This window comes from Tympanuchus pallidicinctus, unplaced genomic scaffold, assembly GCF_026119805.1.
Source record: "Tympanuchus pallidicinctus isolate F22 unplaced genomic scaffold, pur_lepc_1.0 scaffold8, whole genome shotgun sequence".
Lineage (NCBI taxonomy): Eukaryota > Metazoa > Chordata > Aves > Galliformes > Phasianidae > Tympanuchus > Tympanuchus pallidicinctus.
Genome location: NW_026294802.1, coordinates 17,564,291 through 17,584,510, shown reverse-complemented (window position 1 = coordinate 17,584,510; position 20,220 = coordinate 17,564,291). Strand labels below are relative to the sequence as shown.

The 20,220-nt window shown below is 36.2% G+C and overlaps 1 protein-coding gene across 11 annotated transcripts in view; it reads right to left on the bottom strand.

Annotated features, from left to right (window-relative positions):
• The window catches only part of ANKS1B (ankyrin repeat and sterile alpha motif domain containing 1B), a 403,660-nt gene that overhangs the window by 187,074 nt on the left and 196,366 nt on the right, over positions 1-20,220 (bottom strand). For 9 of the 11 annotated variants that reach the window (XM_052667844.1, XM_052667843.1, XM_052667851.1 and 6 more), the window contains exon 15: positions 7,674-7,780. In XM_052667844.1, coding sequence (XP_052523804.1) covers positions 7,674-7,780 — 107 coding nt within the window. Of the gene's footprint in view, positions 1-7,673; positions 8,178-20,220 lie in introns of those variants that run through there. The other 2 variants (XM_052667845.1, XM_052667846.1) reach the window with 2 other exon arrangements.

The window sequence follows — 20,220 nt, the reverse complement described above, 5'->3', positions numbered from 1 at the left end:
ATATCATAGAATGATGAAGAATGGTCTAAGGTTCCCTAAAGACAGGAAGATAGTGCGGGATATTTATTTGCATATGCAATATTGACAAGTACATGAAAAGGCCCTTCTGCTCCTTGACTAGCTTAAGGAATGCTATAATGGAACCACTAAGTGGAGAATGCAGAATAAGATTATTTGTGAGAGCAGTTGCTTTTGCTGGATGAGAGACATGATCTTCAATTCAGGCATGCACCTGAGCTCAACTTTGCAGGTCTCATTATAGGAATCCCTACTTGGATGAAAAACCTCAAGCTTCTGGTTTGGATGTTCTGAGAGAGGAGAAAAAACTTCAACAAAAATAATTTCTTTCACTTTTTATGGACACTGGGTAGACTTTAGCCCAAAGACAGCCATTTAGATTTTTACATCTACAGAACCTCTTAAGGAGACCTAGTTAAAAAATAGAGCATGGAAAGAAATTCTGCTGATCAGATTAATCTACTTTATTTTATTCTAATAATTAGTCAGCCAGTCAGCTAAATTACACTTTATGCTCCCTTAGCTTTGATGGCTAACAAGATGCTTTATCTATTAGGCCACAAATAAGAATCTAGGCATTCGAATGCCTAGATTCAAAATTCATTGCATTGAATCTCCAAATGACTATGGGTTTCCCATATAACCTGTATCATACATTCCAGGTATACATAAATGTCTTGAACAAGAAATTCCAATATATGGGTGACTGATTTCTAAACATCTACAGATTGCTTCAATAAAACTGAACAGTGCCCCATTATATGTTTGCTTAACAGGTTGGCCTAAGGGAGGAGTGGGACTGCCTCATGATCTGCAGTTGCAAAAGTTTGTCAAGGTGAAGGAGAGGAAGACTTTGAAGGGTGCAGACTAACACATAGGCACTTGGCTCATGGTAGAAGCCAGGGCCATGCTGGTACTGAGAAAAACTCCAAAGCTTCAGTGCAGAGCGCTGTGAATAAAACAAAACTAGGAGCAAGTCCTGGGGCTTGCAAGTGAGGTCCAGTTAAACAGATTGAAACTCCTAGCTCCAGGTTTATATTCTAAGATGTAAAGAAAACCACCGATTATTTCAGCACCAGGAGGACTGGCATTCTTTCTGTGATGCTAAAAGCATGACTTGCTCCATATAACTGACTGAGTTTTAAGGCTGCCTTAAACAATTAATCATCCAGGCTAGACTACACATAGACAATGCTGTCTGAATTGTCTTGTGCTTCAAATGATTCATGAGGGGCCTGATCAGTCCCTGTGGTAGCCAGTGAGGACCTGGAGAGCTCAGAGCCTGGATGCTGCAAAGGTCATTCTGCTCTCCTAAGCATTTCAGGCTGGCTCCTGAGAGTCACTAAAGTCACTACAGACTTGAACCCTTGTAAGACATTGGCCTCTTTTTCATTATCTGCAGCATGGCTAATTTAAGTAAGGTGTTGGCAGACTGACTCACTCTTTCTTCTCATGCCAAAAATCATGAATCTCTGTATCAGGTATTTTTGGACAAAAGCTGCAGTGATCTCAGCAGGTGCAAGACTTGAAGCTAATACACACAGAGAATTTTGTTCAGGTACATATCTCTCTAAAGAAATGAAATTGCATCTGTCCTTTACACTTGATACAGTTTTAAATCCTCCAAACAGATTAAAGGCAAGAATTACTGGTTGTTCCAGCACAGCAAATCCCAGGAATGAGACCTGAAGATAGACAGCAGATAAACTTCAGCTGACTAATAAACCATCGTATTTAATAAAAAATGAAAGGAAAAGAAACAGAGAGGGGGAGTAAGGGAGAAAGAAAAGTCAAATCTTAGCTCAAAACTAAATTCAGAACAAGCAGCTAAGGGGAATTGAGAAGGTAGCCCATACCTAGCATCACTGTGAACCTGAGTAAGTCTGTAGGTTGATCTGAAAGTAATGCCTCCTATTTATTTCCACAGAAACTACAGCACATACAAAGAGTACAACACTATTTGATAGAGCAAATTCTCAGCTGCAAAACATTCTTTTTCAGCACAGTCACCAACTGTACATTTTCACCAGCAGTAAGCAAGAACCTGCATCCTGCACTCATAAAAATCTGTGCCAGCAGAGGTGACCCAGTGCTTTACAGCTGCTATGACAGAATAATTGCTAGGAAAATACTGCTCATGCAGTCCATCAGCCAGAATAGATGGCAGGTGCTAAATCCAGACTGTACGGTGGGTGTTGTAGAACAGTCCAGATATGATTGGTAATGTGCTCCATGGTCTTCAAACTGGTATGGATCATAGCATTATTGCATTGTAAGAGAAAGGTTATCTTCTTCTCTGGCTTGACTCTGGAAGTTTGAGCCTTCAGCTTCATGATGAGCAGTCAGAGTTGATGGTTTGTCCAAGTTCCAGGATTACCCCCTTCCTATCCCAAAAGACAGTTCACATTACTTTACCCATTGAGGGCTGTGTCGAGTTTTTTCTTTGATGAGGAATTCACTCCATGGACTGCTGTTTTGGCTTCAGCTTGTAGTAGAGATACCACATCTTGTCACCAGTAATAATGTGATCCAGGGAAACATCACCTTCAGCCTTGTATTTGTTCAACAGGTCCAAATAAACGTGCATATGATGTTCTTTCTGTTCCCATGTGAGCATTTGTGGGGCCCACCTGTCATAAACTTCATCATATTCCATCACTGCCATCATCATTTCCAATGCATTGAAGCCAATATTCATCTCTATACACAATACTCTGGTTGTAATCTGCCACAGCATAATGAAGACGCTCTTCATTTCATGGTCTGACATCTGTGCACGGCCAACCAGAACATGTATTTTCTTTCATGTCACTGTCTCCACTGAAACACACAACCCACCACCTCACCATGCTCACATCCAGTATTTGGTCTCCATAAATATTCAGCAAATGTCAACAACTGTCAACAGGTGCCATTTTTTCTGCATGGAGGAATTTGATGACACACCTTTGCTTCATACACACTTCCATGTGAGATGCCATTTTGTCAGACTGCCCCCCTGCTGCCATCTGTCACATGGCAACAAATTGTAGCAGAGTATTGGTGGGAAGGCTCAGCCTGTACTGCCACACCAAAAACATCTGCATCTGTCACTGTGGGCCAGAATAATAAAATAGGATGCATTACTTTTGGAGCCGCCCTTGAACTTGTGCAGGTAAGTTCACGGATGAATAAAAATACTTTATTTATACATATGAATATAAATAGAAAATAATTTAAAGGGTTTGGACTAGATGATTTCCAAAGCTCCCTTCCAATCCCTATGACTCTATGAAAGAAATGCATAAGCGACTAAGATACTAAGAAGAAAATCAAGATGTGTATGAGCCAGAAATTCAAGATTCATCTCAGCTACATATGCATCAGTAGCATAGAACCACCTAAGATGCCTTCATCTGCTAATTATGAAGAGCTGGGCTGACTCTGGTCCTCAGTAATATCTTTCCGTTTGGTCTGAAAACTGCTGGATTTCCTTCAGTACCTCAACTGGCATTAGATACCTAAACAACTCAATGCATCTGTTGAATTTTATAATAGTAGCTCTTTAAGGATTTCGTGCCTCTTATCTCACAGTTTTAAACTCCATACTGTAGTCACCCTATGCCTTGGTTTCCTAATAGTGAAAAAGACTGAAATCTTAAAAACGTTTAGGCAACATGTATATCTTGCTATGCAAGTCACTTAAGTACTTGGAGGATTAGAGGTGCATGTGTGTAAATTCACAGCAGCAGTGAAAGTCTACTTCCAAAGAAGGCATTTTTCCAATGCCAATTCACATATTAACCGTTATTAGTGAACAATACTTTGGAATGTCAGAAAAACATAATTTAGTGCTTCATGCTTTATGTTAATTCATTTTGGCTTCCTGGTCACTGTTTCTCTCATACAGTACTTTACAGAACTTTTTAAGAGAGTTTATCTTCATCAAACTGCAATACTAAGCAAGTGATAAAATTTTAGAATATCTTAAATGATTGGAACAACCTATAAATAGATAGTCATATGAAGTCATTTATAAGGACTAGTTTTACTGGGTAGCAATTTGATGAACTGCTTTTATCTCTGTAAATCAAGAGCACTGATGAAGCTCCAAAGTTGTAGAAAGAAGCATGCTAGAGTCCAGTGACCTCGTGTGCTTGAACATTTTCACATGTTAAACATTTTTTTCCTCAGCAGACTAAGTTGAGTAGGCCTGCAAGTCTGTATAGAGATCTTAACTTGGCCCAGGAGTATCTATGAGTCCTATGCATCAAAATGATGTTCACTGATTCATTAGGTTTCATCACAGTTTATGTCTAGTTTATATATTACAATGTATTACTGATAAGATTGTTTTTGTGTGCTTTAGAATTAGCATAACTGCAAAATAACATTTACACTATGAAAATCACAGTATCATCTGCAACTTCAAATACTGAGTATCTCTGCAAAGCTATGACAAGTTTTTACATTTGAAGGACACTGCAGCCTATTACACAACAAAATGTTGAAGTTAATAATGATTGCATATATATACACATATATATATATATATATATTCAAGTATGATTCCATTCCTACAAGCATAAATGAGCTGAAACTTGGGACTGAATCTGCCTCAGGCCTATTAAATGTTATGCAATTGTTATTTCTGCATGACACTAACAGAAGTTAAGAACTGCAACTTGTTATGTGTGCCAATACTCAGTAAATGGATATAGAGTAATTAAGGAAAACATAAGTAACATTTTAATACTATGTTTCACCATATTTTTAAAACATATATATTGATGAATGTAAGGCAGAACTGTACATTCTTTAAAGTTAGTAGCAAGCAGGCTGTTTCTTGCTAGGAAGTCCACATACTGAAGGTAGCACAAACAAATCTTCCTAATTCTAAGTACAGTAAGAACAACTTCCTTAATGCCTAAGGGGGCTGAAATATAAAGAGTTAATTTCTGTGATGTAATGAATGATTAACTATGAAATCCTTTTATCTGAAAAAGCAAACCTTCATATTAGAGCGTTAATTTAATTAGCAGAATTTTGCTGTTGAGAGTTGTATGAATGTTATATTTGTTCACAGATTTATGTTATTCCATGGACATTAATTATATTATTGTGATATCCTCTCTCCTCCGAACATCTAGAAAGACCTGTACTACTAAATCATACTTAATAGGAGTGTGATGGTTGTTGCTTAGGCAACAGAATGAATAAATGCAGGTCAGAATGTGCTTCCAGAAAAACAAAAGCAGGAATATGGTACAGAATGAAGAACAAATATGTCTAACTGATTTTTTAGTGCACTGAAGTATTACAGTGAATACACTGAAGTATATTTTGTTTGATGTAAAGCAGATAAAAGCAGGTAACCAACATGAAAAGCTTGATATGATAAGCTCGTAAATTATATGTAAGTCATTTTAATAAAGGTAATTCAGTTCTCTCATGCTAAAGAAGACTACAGTACATTCAAGTTTGGAGAAGTCTGATTTTTTTCAGTTACACAGCAGTTCTTTCTCATTTTCCTACAAACAAGTTTAATTTTCTCATTAAAATTTTGGATAGGATGGAAGATATTTTAACAAACCCCCTCTTGAGTTTTTCAGGACAGTCTTTCATTACATAATGTTTTCGTATTCAAAAGAATAATATAAAAAGAAATCAGTATTTTCTGTTAATTTTATTTTTCATAAAGTAAGGGAAATGATCAGTTTCTAATGCAAAAACATAAACTGAAATGTGTTACAGTATAATAAACTGTGAAATCCATAAATTAGTAATTATTAAACTACTGCAATTTTATACTTTTATTACTAGACAATTTTCCAGATTTTTGTCTAACCACTGTATTTGAGGCTCTAGTCTTCTGTTCACACGTGCATGCTAGCACAACTGTTCTTAAGAGCAGTTGTCTGCTTTATCTGCAATATATATTTAGGAAAATAATAATTTAAAATGATTGGAAAACATCATCTAGAACACACACACAAAGCAAAATAAAAATTAAAAAAAAAAAAACAGGCATAATTTAATCTGCCTAATGCCTGAAAAGTTAGATTCTATTGTTAAATATGCTCTCAGATAAAGTTTGCAGATTTACAAAACTGTGCCAATAAGCTTCTAAGGAAATGCAAGTCATAAATTCCCAGAGAATGTGGCTGGGGCCCCTCCACAGCCAGGGAATGACTGGAAAGCCCTCCAAGGCAGTTTCTTGAGCTCCCTGGGTGTTCATCATTTACCTGTGGTAGGCGTACCCCTCTGCATGTGTGATGCCGCCTACAGTCTCTTGTGAACAATTTCCTTCTGTAATCTCTTTAAGACTAAATGATCACCTACTTACGTAACTAATGCTACTATACATACATATAAGAATTTGTTGTGATGTTTTCGGAAACTTTGGCTTGAATTTTTTTATTTTTTTTCCCCTCACTCTGCACTGCCTTGCTGCTTTGGTTCCAAGAATATTTAAAGGAAAAGGTGGTAATGATTTTTACTGATGTAAGCAAAAGATGTCAGACATAGAAAAACAGGAAGAAATCTCTACACTATTGTAATATGGAAGTGACATAAATTGGTGCCTTAATTTTCTGATCAGTAACATGCAGGCATATAATCACACTGGCAAAAGAAATTAAATAGGAAAAAAACAACTCATAAGATGATTTTATAGTGATAATATTCATGTCTCACTGCTGTTTCTCATATGCCAAGTTTAAGTTATGAAAAGTTAGAACTGTTCTAAGGCATAGCTCGGGACCAGAAATATTTTAAGGCAGGGGTGATTAGTAACATTTTAAGATCTGATTTTTTATGAGAACTGTGACTGGGATTTTTTGCAGGAGATACAAGTAATGGGAATAATGGGAAGCTGATATAAATGTGATTATATAACAGTCTTGTAAGTAAGCTTCTCTCTTTACAGTCAATATTTATTTCAGCTGAAAGTTTTTCTGGCAGGTATGTGTTACTTAATACCTCATGTTAATACTGTAAATTCTGAAGCAGATAAAATTTATTTCATTCACTTGTTCCTGAAATATACTCATGATAAAACAGGAAAATGGAACTATTAAACAGAATGCATTACTTTTCCACACAGGGCATAAGTTTCAACAAGTGAATCCCACAGCATGATCATCTAAGATGCAAAAACACTTAACGAAGACATCTAGAATTGATTGCAAAGAGAGAGCACTTTATTAAATAGTGTTCTGCTTATAAAATACCTCACATTGCAGGAATGGCATTGCATGCTACTTAATTATTGTGAAGATGATGTTAATGTTTAAATAAAAATAGTAATATGTGGTATTGCAAATAGGAGTGTTTGCAGCTTTAAATATTGTGAAATTGTCTCCTGCAGTGGATTAAAAGAACTGTGCATTTTTCTTTTTTAAGAAAGACAGGGGAGAAGGCAGACAGGGGAGAAAAAGACCCTTAATATGCAGTTTTCTTTTACCATATTTCTCGCTAGAGCATTTTGCAATGTGTATAATTCAGAAGTTTATTATAGGACAGTCTTTATATTCATTTAGCTAGACACAGAAAAGTGAAACACTACACAAATCTTAGTGCAATGCAGGATAGCTTTAAGGTTTTAATGATCACAGACAGACAAAAAAAAGGCAGCTACAGTGTATATACACAGCTATGCACAGAAGATTTCTTACCATAAATTGCACATTGTCAAATCCATTAGCCAGCAAGTGGTTTTCATACTGAGGTAGCCCAATATTTTCCAACCATTGTCCCACTGTCTGGACAGGGCATCGGGGTCCTGTAGGAGGGTGAAGAGGGAGGCGTTTAAGCAACGAATAACCGTCCACTGGATAATAGCGGTAGTCCTGGGCTGAGAGGTGGCATTGCCACATCGTGTTCCTGGGAAAGTTGGTATCAAAGGAGCCCGCCAGCTTGACAGATTAATGTTTTCAGCAAGCAGAAAAGTCAGAAGTAAAACATAGTTTACAGGGCAGTATATACCGTAAGATCTGATCCTAGCTCTACATTTCTTGGTTATTAATCTTTACTACAGACCAGTACGTCATACAGAAGGAAAAAAAAAAAAAAAAAAAAAGCATATCAAGCTGTCAGCTAAGCAGCTCTCCGTTATATGTGATTGTTGGAATACTCCACAATGAGCAATGCACTGCCAGCAGCAAGAATTCTTTTTATCAAGTACTCCTACACTCATCAGTATGCAGCTCCATGCTTCTTGCTCCCCCTCGCTCGCTCCCCTTCATTACCCAGCCTAGGCTACACCTCGCATTTTCAATAATAGCCATCAGATAAGGCAGATTTTTTTTTTGTCTGCAAGCTGTAAGCCTGCTGCTGCTGCTTCCTCCTACACACCCATCCAAGCGTCAATCTTGAATGATGAGAGCAGTCAAAACAAATGCAGAAAATAGCAAGATTCAAAAGCAACCCAGAGCTCTTAAATCTGAATAGAATCTTTATACCACTTACGCTTTACATATCTGTTTGTTGTAGGTTTTTACGTTTCACAAGACATTAGGAAAGACAATACATAAACCACAGCCTATGGCATGAGTTACTGTGCATTCCTTTTTCTCTTTTTAATACAACGTAGGCAGTGGTCTGCATTTCTGATTATATAAAAGCAAAACCCTTTAACGAATCAATAATGAATACATCTCACAGTTTCTCTCCTGTGGTACAGCAAAAGACATAAACTGCACAACAGTTTTAGTCCAAGTAATTAAATTATCTGCATGATTTCTTCAACCGTAAAATACTATAAGACAGAAGAAAACCTTTATGACAACAGAAAATGATTCAACTTGAAAAGGTCACCCTTCAAATGAATAATTAAAAAAATGTTTTTACTAAATAAAATTTTAAGTTTATATCCTTTTTTTATAAAAACATGAAAGATAGCAAACAGACATACAAGACAGATGATTTCTAGTAAGGCTGTAGATGTTGCATCTTTTATCAACTATAGCTGGAAAAAAAATTAAATAGGAAATGGTAAATTTAAAAGCAAATTTTGCTCAAGAAATTAAATACTTCAAGAAAGATCTTCCATCAATGTTTAATTTTTGAGGTGGTTTCTCAAATGGAAACATTTTACGCTTTTCTTCTCAGAGGAATATTTACTAAACTTTTCCTTTTCATAACAAGCTCAAAGGTTATAGGGCTCAACCCAAAAAGGCAGAAAATGGATATATTCAGGATACAATTCTAAAAACTCCAACAGAACTTCGCTTATTGAACACATTAATACTTTTCTTTGTTTTTCTTGTCCACTGTGAATCTCAAGTGATAATCAGCACAAGGTGGAATTTAATTCCAAGCATAGGGAAATTCAGATTCCTGTTGGAATCGCAGAATGGAATCTTAGAATGGCCTGGGTTGAAAAGGAGCATAATGATGATCTAGTTTCAAACCCCTGCCACAGGCAGGGTTGCCAACCACTAGACCAAGTGGCACAAAGCCACATCCAACATCTTAAGAGTATCATTTGAAATTTATCATATCTTGGGATAAAATTGTTTCAGAAAAATCCAAACTTACATTCCAGCCAACACGTTATGATATACATTGTAATTGAAAATGACATGCACAAGCTTCCCAAGCAATACCAGAATGTACTCCAAACTGAGACAGATATTTAAAATTAAGCATATTCTAAGAGTTTGTACAGCAACCTGAATAGTCCTTGAACAAAAATCAGATAACCTTTCACTGTCTGATCTTGTTGCTTGGATTTGTAGAACATCTCACACAAACAGATTTCAGAATAACTTTAGCTCAGCCCCAGAAGATTTTCCATTAGGTTGGAAAGGAACTAAGAACAGGTCTGTTGCAGGAGCTGATGTTACTCCAGGTCTTCCTACTGCTTTGAAACACTAATCTGTGAAGTACGGAGGTTTCACTGGGCCTCTCACTGGGCTTACCAGGAGGTGGTCAACCTGTAATTGCTTTTGTGAGTCTTCTCAGTAATTTAATATCAACAGCATATGAATATATGCAATATAGAGCACATTTCTTTGCTAAGTACAGTTTGCACAAATATCTACATGTACTTCAATCACATTAATAGATTATCCAGTTTTTCTTAGAGAAAGTAGATATTCCAAAATGATGGGAATCTAGGTCTCATGGAGATGCAAACTGATTTCTTTACACTCCTGTAAATCTTCCCTATTTTGTAAAGTTTTTCTACTAAATATCTTATTTTTATATAAATATATCCATGTATCAATATAAATACCTTTGTACCTACAGCATAATCCATTTAGGGCTGTGCCTGGTCAATAGCAAAGCAGTAAGGAGGAGGATAGACTATGTTGAATTGAAATATAGTGGGCAAGAAAATTTGAAAAGCTGGGCAAGCTCTTCAGATAAGAAATTGGAAACAGAATTATGTCAAGCACAGTGAGAATTAAGACCATGCTGAATTCTTCTTAGTTGAACGATAAATGATGAATTCCTTTGAAAAGGATTCCTAGTGTTGTTATGTCCATTTCCTCCAACAAAAAGAAAAATGATTATGGGAAGAGATCTAGTAAAGAGTAATCTCACTCATTCAAAGGATTATGTGTGGTCGACTTCTGTATTTCCTGTTAATTCACAGACACAAATGTCTCTCTACCTGCTGTTCTCCATAAACAAAAATGTTCTACCCATAGTAACGCATAACCAATAATCAATACACCAGTTTCACCGTCAAACCGCTTCTTCCTTACCTTACTATAAACAGCATGGAAGTTATGCTGCCAGCAACTACATGGAAAGTGCTTGGCTCAATGCCTAGCAACAGTGTAGGCAAAATTCCACTTCAGAGTGGCTCCCCAAACGCATTTCATGTAGCTACTGGTGCTGTGTTTAACAGTCTCCCCGACTCGAGCACTGGGTGCCTGTAGCAGTGTTGGTCGCACTGTGCGCTCTACTGCTCTGTCCCTTGCCAGTAATAACTACTTGTCTGAGCCCATCAGCGCAACATAAGGTTGCTCAGCATGGGGAAAGAAGATAAAGAGAAACATGGCCAGCCCAGCTTACAGCTTTGTCTTCATCCGTGACTATCATCTCAATGGTAGAGAATCCCAGTATTATAAAGACTACTTTCCCTCTTTTTTGCACCAAGAAGTAGTAACATTGAAGGCAAAGAGCAGAGGCAGGAATTAGGATCATGTCTGCTGTTACATGAACTTGCAGCTCATTTGATCTCCTTTACCAGTCAAAGAGACTTACTGCAAGGGGGCTGGTTGGACAAGTTTTCTGAGCTTTTGCAAATGGATCCTGGAGCTGCTGCTTTGAGACCAGAAGGCTCTCTCTTTATTTTGCTCAAGTTTATGATTCAGTGCCAGCCGCATGTGCATGTGCTACAGCAGGCAATGCCTACTCTGCCTATGCCTAAAGCTGGTCCTGATACTGAAAAACATGGTGTGGACCTGTAAGATATGGTCTCATCTGCAATACCTTTAAATATCGCTGTGCTTTTCTGTGATTTCAAAAAACACAAATGCCATGATAATTTTTCTGTGAGACCACAACCAAAACTGATGCATTCTTTCCTGCATGGAAGAATTAAAGTGGAAGTCTCTTACAGGGATAGAAATACTTTGTTCTTTCTTCTCCAAGGCAATAGAAGCACATTCAAGTGATGTCTGCAAGAAAGATGCCATCTGGTATGCTATACAACAATTTCTACAAGATGTCTTTTTCCCAATGAGACTCAGAATATCCTTGTTGTGGTGGAATTGGCTTAATCTGTGATATCAGTGTGCACTGATGTAAGGCAGATTTGCTCTAAATACTAAGGAATTTATGGTCCCCTCTCTTCTACTTTTTCTACTATTAGCACTGTGGATTTTTCTTTTTTTCTTTCTTTGTTTTTATTGAAGAAAATAAAGAAATACAGGGACTGTCATGATTTACTTGTAGAGAAGGTGCTGCCACAGTTAACATTATAAAATCTATTTTCTTACATAAGTTGGTACCTCTTGAACATTACTAAACAGTTCTGGTGTTACAGAATCAAAGACAGGAAAATTTCAGTAGCTACCTGACCAGAACATTTCAGAGAGATTATCACAATGTGAAAAGATGAATCTTTCAGTTGACAAGCAATATAGCAGGTCAGGAGAATTAGATACTATATACCATGAATTGTTGTTTTGTGAATAAAAGCTTTCTGCCTCACATAACACAACATGGAATATAATTTTATTCTTGTATTTATGATTTCAGCTGGAGAAAAAGTTATATATCAACATTGCAACAGAGTGTGTACCAAAGGAGAGTTAGCATGACTCAGTATTCTAGTGATTTCTGGACTGTCTGCAGAGAAAGAAAGCTAGATTAATCTTCCACTTTTCTACTATAACTCTGTTCAATGAGAAATTGAAGGGAATGTGACTTCTCTGCTTTCTGGATACTATCACAAGTCTAATAGGTTACTCTGATTATAGTCCACTCAGGAAAGCTGCAGTTAGAATGCAATTGGAATTCAGCTGTTTGTTTCTTTTTGTGCATGGATGGAGCTGCTACTGATGGAGGTAGTGGGGAGCACGTGACATTAAATCAAACCTCAGTGGACCTCTCTTATATTATGACATTACTCATGTTGATATAATTTTCTTTCATTTGACAGATATTTCAGCTACCTGCCATTTTTTCAGGAATCCTATTCATATCTAAATGGTAATTGTAGCTTAGATGCAAGTTAATAGCATTTTCTGAAAAAACAAGTTAGTTTCTCAGAACAACTTCCCTGCTTGTCTTGGTAACTTTTTACAGGATAGTAGTAGCACTACACTTATCACCTATGAGTAATCATTTTCACTGTTCTCATCCAGGATGAAAACATAGCTTTAAAATTTACATGACACCATGGCCAATCAAAATGTTGTATTTAATTCAACAAAGTCTTCAGACTACTGTTAAAAACTAGCACACTAAATACACATACATAAATGTATACTGTGTTGACTTGCTAAAAACGCTACATAAGCCTAACACTTTAGGATATAATTCCCGGCCCCATAAAACAAATTCATATAATTTCAGATTTGAGGAAGTCTTTGTGCAGCTCTGTGCTAACAAACACTGGACTAGCAAACAAGCAAATCAAAGTTACAGAGAAATATTCAAAGAAAATGTTTTAAAAAGACTGAAAGAACACCTACTGCATGGAAATATCTCAAGAAGTTAAATATAGTCACAGAGTAAATGGCAGCTGTAATTTCATGGACTTGGGAACTGCTGAAAAGTCCTATAGAGAACAGTGGAAACAGAGTCCTGCTACTGAAACTGTAGTGAACTGCCAGATCTTTGAAATAATGACTCTTGAAAACGTAAAAGATGGAGGCTTAAGGACTTTTCTTGGGCGTCATCTTAAACATCACATTCAACCTGAAGTACTTTGACACTTTTTTCCACTCACCTCCTTTGCCTAGTTAGGCTCAGAGGTTCTCCTGCCCCAGATTCTGCAGATTTTACTGTGATTTCTTTTCAGTAACTGATCAGGTGAATTCCATTTCTCCTTCATTTTCTTTTTAGCTTCATTTTATAATTCCTTTTCTATAGTCCCTATTTAACTTTCACTTATTCTTCTCTTTCATAGTGATCGTTTGCTTTTTTGTCATACTTCACCTTTAGCTACAACAACCTGCAATTTTCTTTCACATTTGTCTCTTTTCCTTTTACTCATTTTTTTTCCCCCCACTTCTTCCGAACATTTTTAAAATAGGGAAAAAATACTTGTTTAAAATTAAGTTATTTATTCTGATAATTTGTTCCCTGTGATTTGTCTGAGATTGAGATTAGATTTGGTTTAGACATTTGAATTAGTCCTGACTTAACTGGAGCAGGCTCCCCAGGGCTGTGGACATGGCACAAGGCTTGCTGGAGTTCAAGAAATTTTTATACAATGTCCTCACAAATAGGACTTGAGTTTCGAGTGGTCCTCTGCGGAGCCAGGGTTTGGACTCCATGATCCTTGGAGGTCCCTTCTAACTTGAGATATTCTATGATTCTGTGATTCAATATTTATAATGATTAGATAGAGGAGAACACCTCTTTGGCATAAACTGGCAGTTCATTTTAAAGATGGGACTCTCAATCTGTACTGGAAATCTATATTTAAGGGGGAGCAAAGGAAACTTGAAGCGCTTTATTAAAAATAGCAATGAAAAACTCCTCAACCATTTCTTCTCTGCAATGCTCAAAATCTCAGAAAATAAATAATATGTAAACTAGATAAAACACACTACTTTCACTGATATGATACAGCAAAATTAAAATAGTGAGTAAAAAGTAGATGCATCAGGATCCTTAAGGCACCAATGAGCCTTGCTGTCTCTGCCTGTGATCTCCTGGGATTTCCCCCACCCTGTCCATGGTACAGGACCCCATTTTGGCTCAGTCTGAAGCCATCAGTTCCCTCACAAGTGATGCTAAAACAGGCAAGTCTGTAGACCTGTCTCTGGACTTACCTCCTAGATCAATACAGGACTTTAATACCAGGTACTTCACGTCTTGGATAGACACTCTCAGGCACACAATGTTTTTTTGTTTTGTTTTCTTTTGTTTTGTTTTCTGGTCCAATGTTCAGTCCTGCCTCCTTCTTGAACTAGGAATCCATGTTATAGCCTTCTCTCCACTCTTGTCTCAGATCTCATCCACTTTTGTGTCAAGCTAGGCTCCCTATGTGGATCCTAGTCACTCCTGTTATCTAGGGCTATCGATAGAGCCTGTTACCAGCACCTGGCTCTGTAGGACTACACTCAATGAGTGAGGGCATAGCTTGCTACACTAGAGAATGACTGGTCCACTCTCCTCCCTTACAAAAAGTCTCAATAGAAACTTGTCTTATACAAAAGCCTCTAAATCAGACCACCTTGAATAACATTGCTCCCTTACCAGAAAAGTCTGTAATACCAAAAGAAAATGGCAGTATCTTTCAATGAACAATAAAGAAATTACTTGAGTGGGTGAGCATGCTGACAATTCACTGGACTGTTTGCATGCAGATGAAGTTACATAAACTCTGCTCACCCTCTCTGTGAGCTCTTTCACACTTTGCTTCTTAACTCTCCCACCAATGGGGCAGGAACTCTGAATTGTCCTCTCCTACCCACAGGACAGAGATTAGGATCATGTTTCAGGAATCTGCATTGATGCCTACAGACAGTTTGAACACTTTTAATGGCATTAAACTTATTACTGCATGATGTTTTGCATTAGAAATTGAAATGATAGGAACAAAACTTCACAGACAGGTTTACTATCTTCCAGGCATCATTTCTTCTATCATTCCTGTATCAGAGCTAATGAATCTCAGCAGAAGCTCAAGTGGTCCTACAAGATGTAGATTAACTGAAAATGTATGAGTCAAACTGGTTTGACTAAAATTTTATAACACGATGATAATTTCCTATACTAAAACAAGATCAAAACTAGAGCTAGTTGAATAATTGAAAACAACACTTACAGTTCTCCTTAAATTATCTTAAATTCTAGTTGTGAGCTGTTCAGCTATATTGCCTAATATTCACTGTTTGGAAATTGTCATTAACATATATTTTTGCTTGCATAAATTTGAGAGGAATTATTGCTCTCTATATGAATGCTATATATCTGCAAATAAGGTGATCTGTGTACCAAGAAGATAATTTATTCCTTGTAACTACACTCTCCAAAACATTTCAAATAGCCTACCAGACAACAGAAGTATTGTTAGGTGACTGAGGTGGCCCATCACATCCCATAAATAGAAAAAAACTCAAACTGCTGAATTCATATAAAATATTTATCCAAATGCATGCATGGTCATGAATAATAAATATACTTCAGAAGTAGATATCAGAACTGTTCACAGCTTTACAATAAATGCTATTATTAGCATTTAATGCTAATTCAGATTAGCAAACAGTAATTTAACATCAATCCTTTAAGAGTTGCAATGAAGAGCTTAAGGCAACAGAGATTAAAAGTAGAAAAACAAAGATTTGGAAAATTTCTCATATCACAGATTGTGAAGCAAGGAAGCAGAGGTAGCAAATATTAAAGCAAATAATTCTTGAAGGTTTTAAGGCACTCAAACATAGTATCTTCCTGAATAAATGACAAGGAAAGAAGACAAAGATGCTAGTGTTATGATCACAAATTCAGGTCAACAGTCTGGGTTAGAAAGCAAATGAATATACTTCAGTTAGTTCAATTTCTTAAATTAATTATTTTTCTGTAGATGGAACTAAATCTAGAAACAATTCTGCGATGTAAAATCTATAATAAGCCAAAGATTTTTAACTAGCATGTGATGTTCTTGTGATTACTAGAAATGTGAGTTTCCAAGGATTCATATCTATTTAAGTCTGAAGAGTACTAGATTAAGAAGGAAAGATGACTGAATCAACCGAATTTCCAGGATACTGCTATTAATTCAGTTCTAGCAGACTTAAATTTTTATATAGCTTATGAAAAACAAACACCCTTGTGGACTTACTGGCCAGAAAATCACCAACTCTCATGTAATTGGTGGTCAAATAAAGAGTAATATTAATTTTGTCTGAGATAAACAACCAATCAAGATAATCAACAAAATTTTAGAGATTTACTCTTGGTAATCACTTTATGATTTTCATAAAGTCTGTTTTAGAATTTTGGAATATTCTGCTCTCTTTAGAGTATTGCCTGGCCACAGACTGTGAAAGCCTCATTTTTCAACAGATGCTTTTAGCACCACAGAGGTGCTAATTCCTATTTTGCATACATTTTGTTGCTGATATTAAAATTGATTTTAATAAATAAATGCTCTTCAATTCAGTGACATCACATGAATTAAAAATTAATACACATGAATGTAAATGATTACACAGTTGCAAGGTCCAGATTAAACTGCAAGAAGAAAGCTGATCATAAAAATATCAATTAATCTGATCATTTTCTTTTCATATAATTTATCAGAGCTTGAAATAAATGTCTCTTATCCTCTGGAATTACAGTGCATGAGAGCATTATAAAATGAGAGCACCATTAGCTTGTCACTTCTTAAGCACCCCAGCAAATATTCTGACATTAATTTCAAGCTTAAAGAGGGCAGATTAAGGTTAGATATAAGAAAAAAGTCTTTTAAAGTGAGGGTGGTGAGACACTGAAACAGGCTGCCTAGTGATGTGTTTGATGCCCTGTCCCTGTAGACTTTCAAGGCCAGGTTGCACTAGATGATCTTGCAAGGTCCCTTCCAACACTAAGGATTCCATGATTTAATTTTGTAAAATTCAAACTATCCTTGCGGAAACCACACAGATTCTGGATACTCGCTGTGAACCGAAATGGCTCAGAGAAGAAAAAGGGAAGGCCTTGTTTCTACTGGAAATAACTTAAAAAATATTTTAAGCCATTGTTTCATGTTCTGAAGTCTCCAAACAATTTCCTATATAAACGGAGATAGCTCTGCAGTGTTTAGCCCTATGGTACAAAAAGATCAAATGCATACAAATCAATGAGGTAGATCTGATAGTGTGTAGATTGGGGTATTATTATCATGATCCTCAGAAGGGTTTTCAAATAGATTAAAGATTAGGGGCCCATTTGCTATAAATAGAATCCTGGTGGTTATGTGAGAAATATTATTTTTGAAGATGCTTACACAATCAATTAATTATAGTTCAGATTAGTTTTGTTCTCATCAATTCAATTTTGTAAACCAAGGTGAGAGGCAAATAGGCAAATACATTCAAACTTTTAAAAGTGTGAATAACTTCTATTTATTTAAGGGTGATTTTCTGTACTGTTGTTTCCAAACATGCTTAAACTTCACACCACTTCTCAAGCAGTTCTATTAGAGAGTATTTTAATTTTGCATGAGACAACCTGATGGTCACAAATAGACAACCAAAAAAAAAAAGAATTGCAAAGAATTAGGCTTTACATTTATTCACTAATAAACATCAACAATCTTTATATACTGCTCTATTTTCTTAAGCTTCCTTGTTTGTTATTAATTGCCTCTATTCTTTCTAGAAGATATATTCCAGAGATGATTATTTTTCAAATCTGTGAATATAATTATGGAATTGCTTTGCAAATACTGTTAGAAAAAGTCTAATAGAAGACACAAAAAGTATGGACACAAAAAAAGGTGTGTGTTGGTAGATACTTGTAGTGAGAGTGGAACTGCAAAAAGAAAGTCCATTGAGTTACAGCCTATGTGGTTAAAAACAACCTGATCACCTACATTTTTACTGCCCTTTCAATTTAGTCTATGCTTTCATTTTTAGTAGGATGTTACAAAACCAGCTCTGATTAATTGGTATAAGAAGAGCATATAGCCGAAAACTACATTTATGATACTACAAATTAAAATTGTCAATGAATAACCAAAGATAAAGGAAATGCTTGCTGCTTTTTACATCCAACTCACATTACATTTATTATAAAGCAAAGCTGAAAGTTCTACAATTGTCCTGCAGTTTGCCTAGTCATTTGTAAGGTTTATTTTGGTATTCAATGGATCATTAAAACAGATGCGTCTGTATCTTTTGTTAGGCTTTTACAATGTAGTAGTCAACAGAACACTAATCCCATTATTTATGATTTCTTCTGGAGAATTTATATGATCTTTGGGTAAGTTCAGTGGCATGAAATTCATTACGACTGTCATGTTCTCAGTAAATAAACGTCAAAAACACTTCTAGATAATTTACAGTTTGATGACATCTGTTCTCCACAACTTGTAACCTTGTCAATCACGTGAACCTCAATTACTATTGAGATTATCTGAAATGCAGAGATTTGTGAAAGAAATATGAAGATAGATATAAAATGATGCGTGAATAGAAACATGTCTATGAAAGCACCAGAAGACATAGTGGTAGAAAGGGTGGCGAGCATGGTTTGCATTCATAACTAAGCACATAACTGACAGGGGTAAAACACTAAGAATTACATTTTTATCAAGACAAAAGGGATGCACTCTAACAAGACAAGAGCACAGATCATTTGTTAGCAGAAGACCCTACAGACTACACAGGAAGATAGTAACAACATTACAGAACATCACATCTTATTTCTCTCCTTGTTATTTCAAAAGAAAGACAATCTCTAGCCCTAGTCCAAAACAACAAAACAAAAACAGTGAGCACCACTGAAGTAAGCAAACTTCTGAATCAATCAATCACACCATAGCAACTGTTGATTCCTAAAGATTAATCAAAAAAAATTATTGCTAATCAAAAGCAACCCAACAGATGTGGGTTACAATAGGATACAATAACGAGCATCTTTTATCTTCTGTGTGGGGTCCAAGTGACCGTGGACCCAATTGGGATGAACACACACACAAACACTATTTGTAAGAGAATGTGACTGCTGAAAATGGTTTTGTCTAAAATAAGCATTACCTCCCCCTTCCATAACATCTCATATTGACTTTAGTTGCTTAAATTCCTACCAGTGATGCTCCTATTCTGATTTAAAATCCACTGTTCACTTTGGATTTGGAAGTGCAGAATCAGACACAAAGACAGGAGCCTATTCCCTACAGCACAGTCCTATAAGTGATGATAAAGAGTTCACAGACTTGCAGCTCAAAAATTTCAAACTGCACACGCATTTGCTATTGAAGCATCAAACAGCACTGGGAGGAGAGACAAGTTGCTGGAGATCTCAGCTCTCAAGTCCATTTTCTCTCAGTTAAAAAGTCAGAATCTCTCTGAATATTTTTTTCCCTTTTTATGATGCTAGAGATATTTTGATCTTTTTGCACAACATATCAGCTTCAGTGACAAGGTGGGAGTTGGGAGGGAAGTGATATTATCCTTATTTTAGTCTAGTTATTATGGTTGGCTATTGCAAAGTCAGAGTTGTGGGTTTAAAACTATAAGCTGAAGAGGGCTTCCACTTTGTGAGAGGGTGAATGGCTCATTTTATTTAAATCCATGAATCGACCCACTTTATCAGAACACTTAGTCTGACCATATAAAGATTTAAAACAGAAGAAACTAGACAAACGAGACATTAAATTACAATTGAAGTACATACTTCAAATATATAACTTACTGCTGTGAAAATTGCCTTATGCCAACATGCCTACACATATCTAATTAAAATTCTGCCTTAATTAAGTATTTATATTTTATCTTTTTTCTGCCCTTGAGGAGGGAAGATATTAACAGCTTTGGAGGAAGACCACTTTGCCAAAACTGCAACCATATGGCAGCAAACAGAAAAGGGCCAGCCTAACAAGTC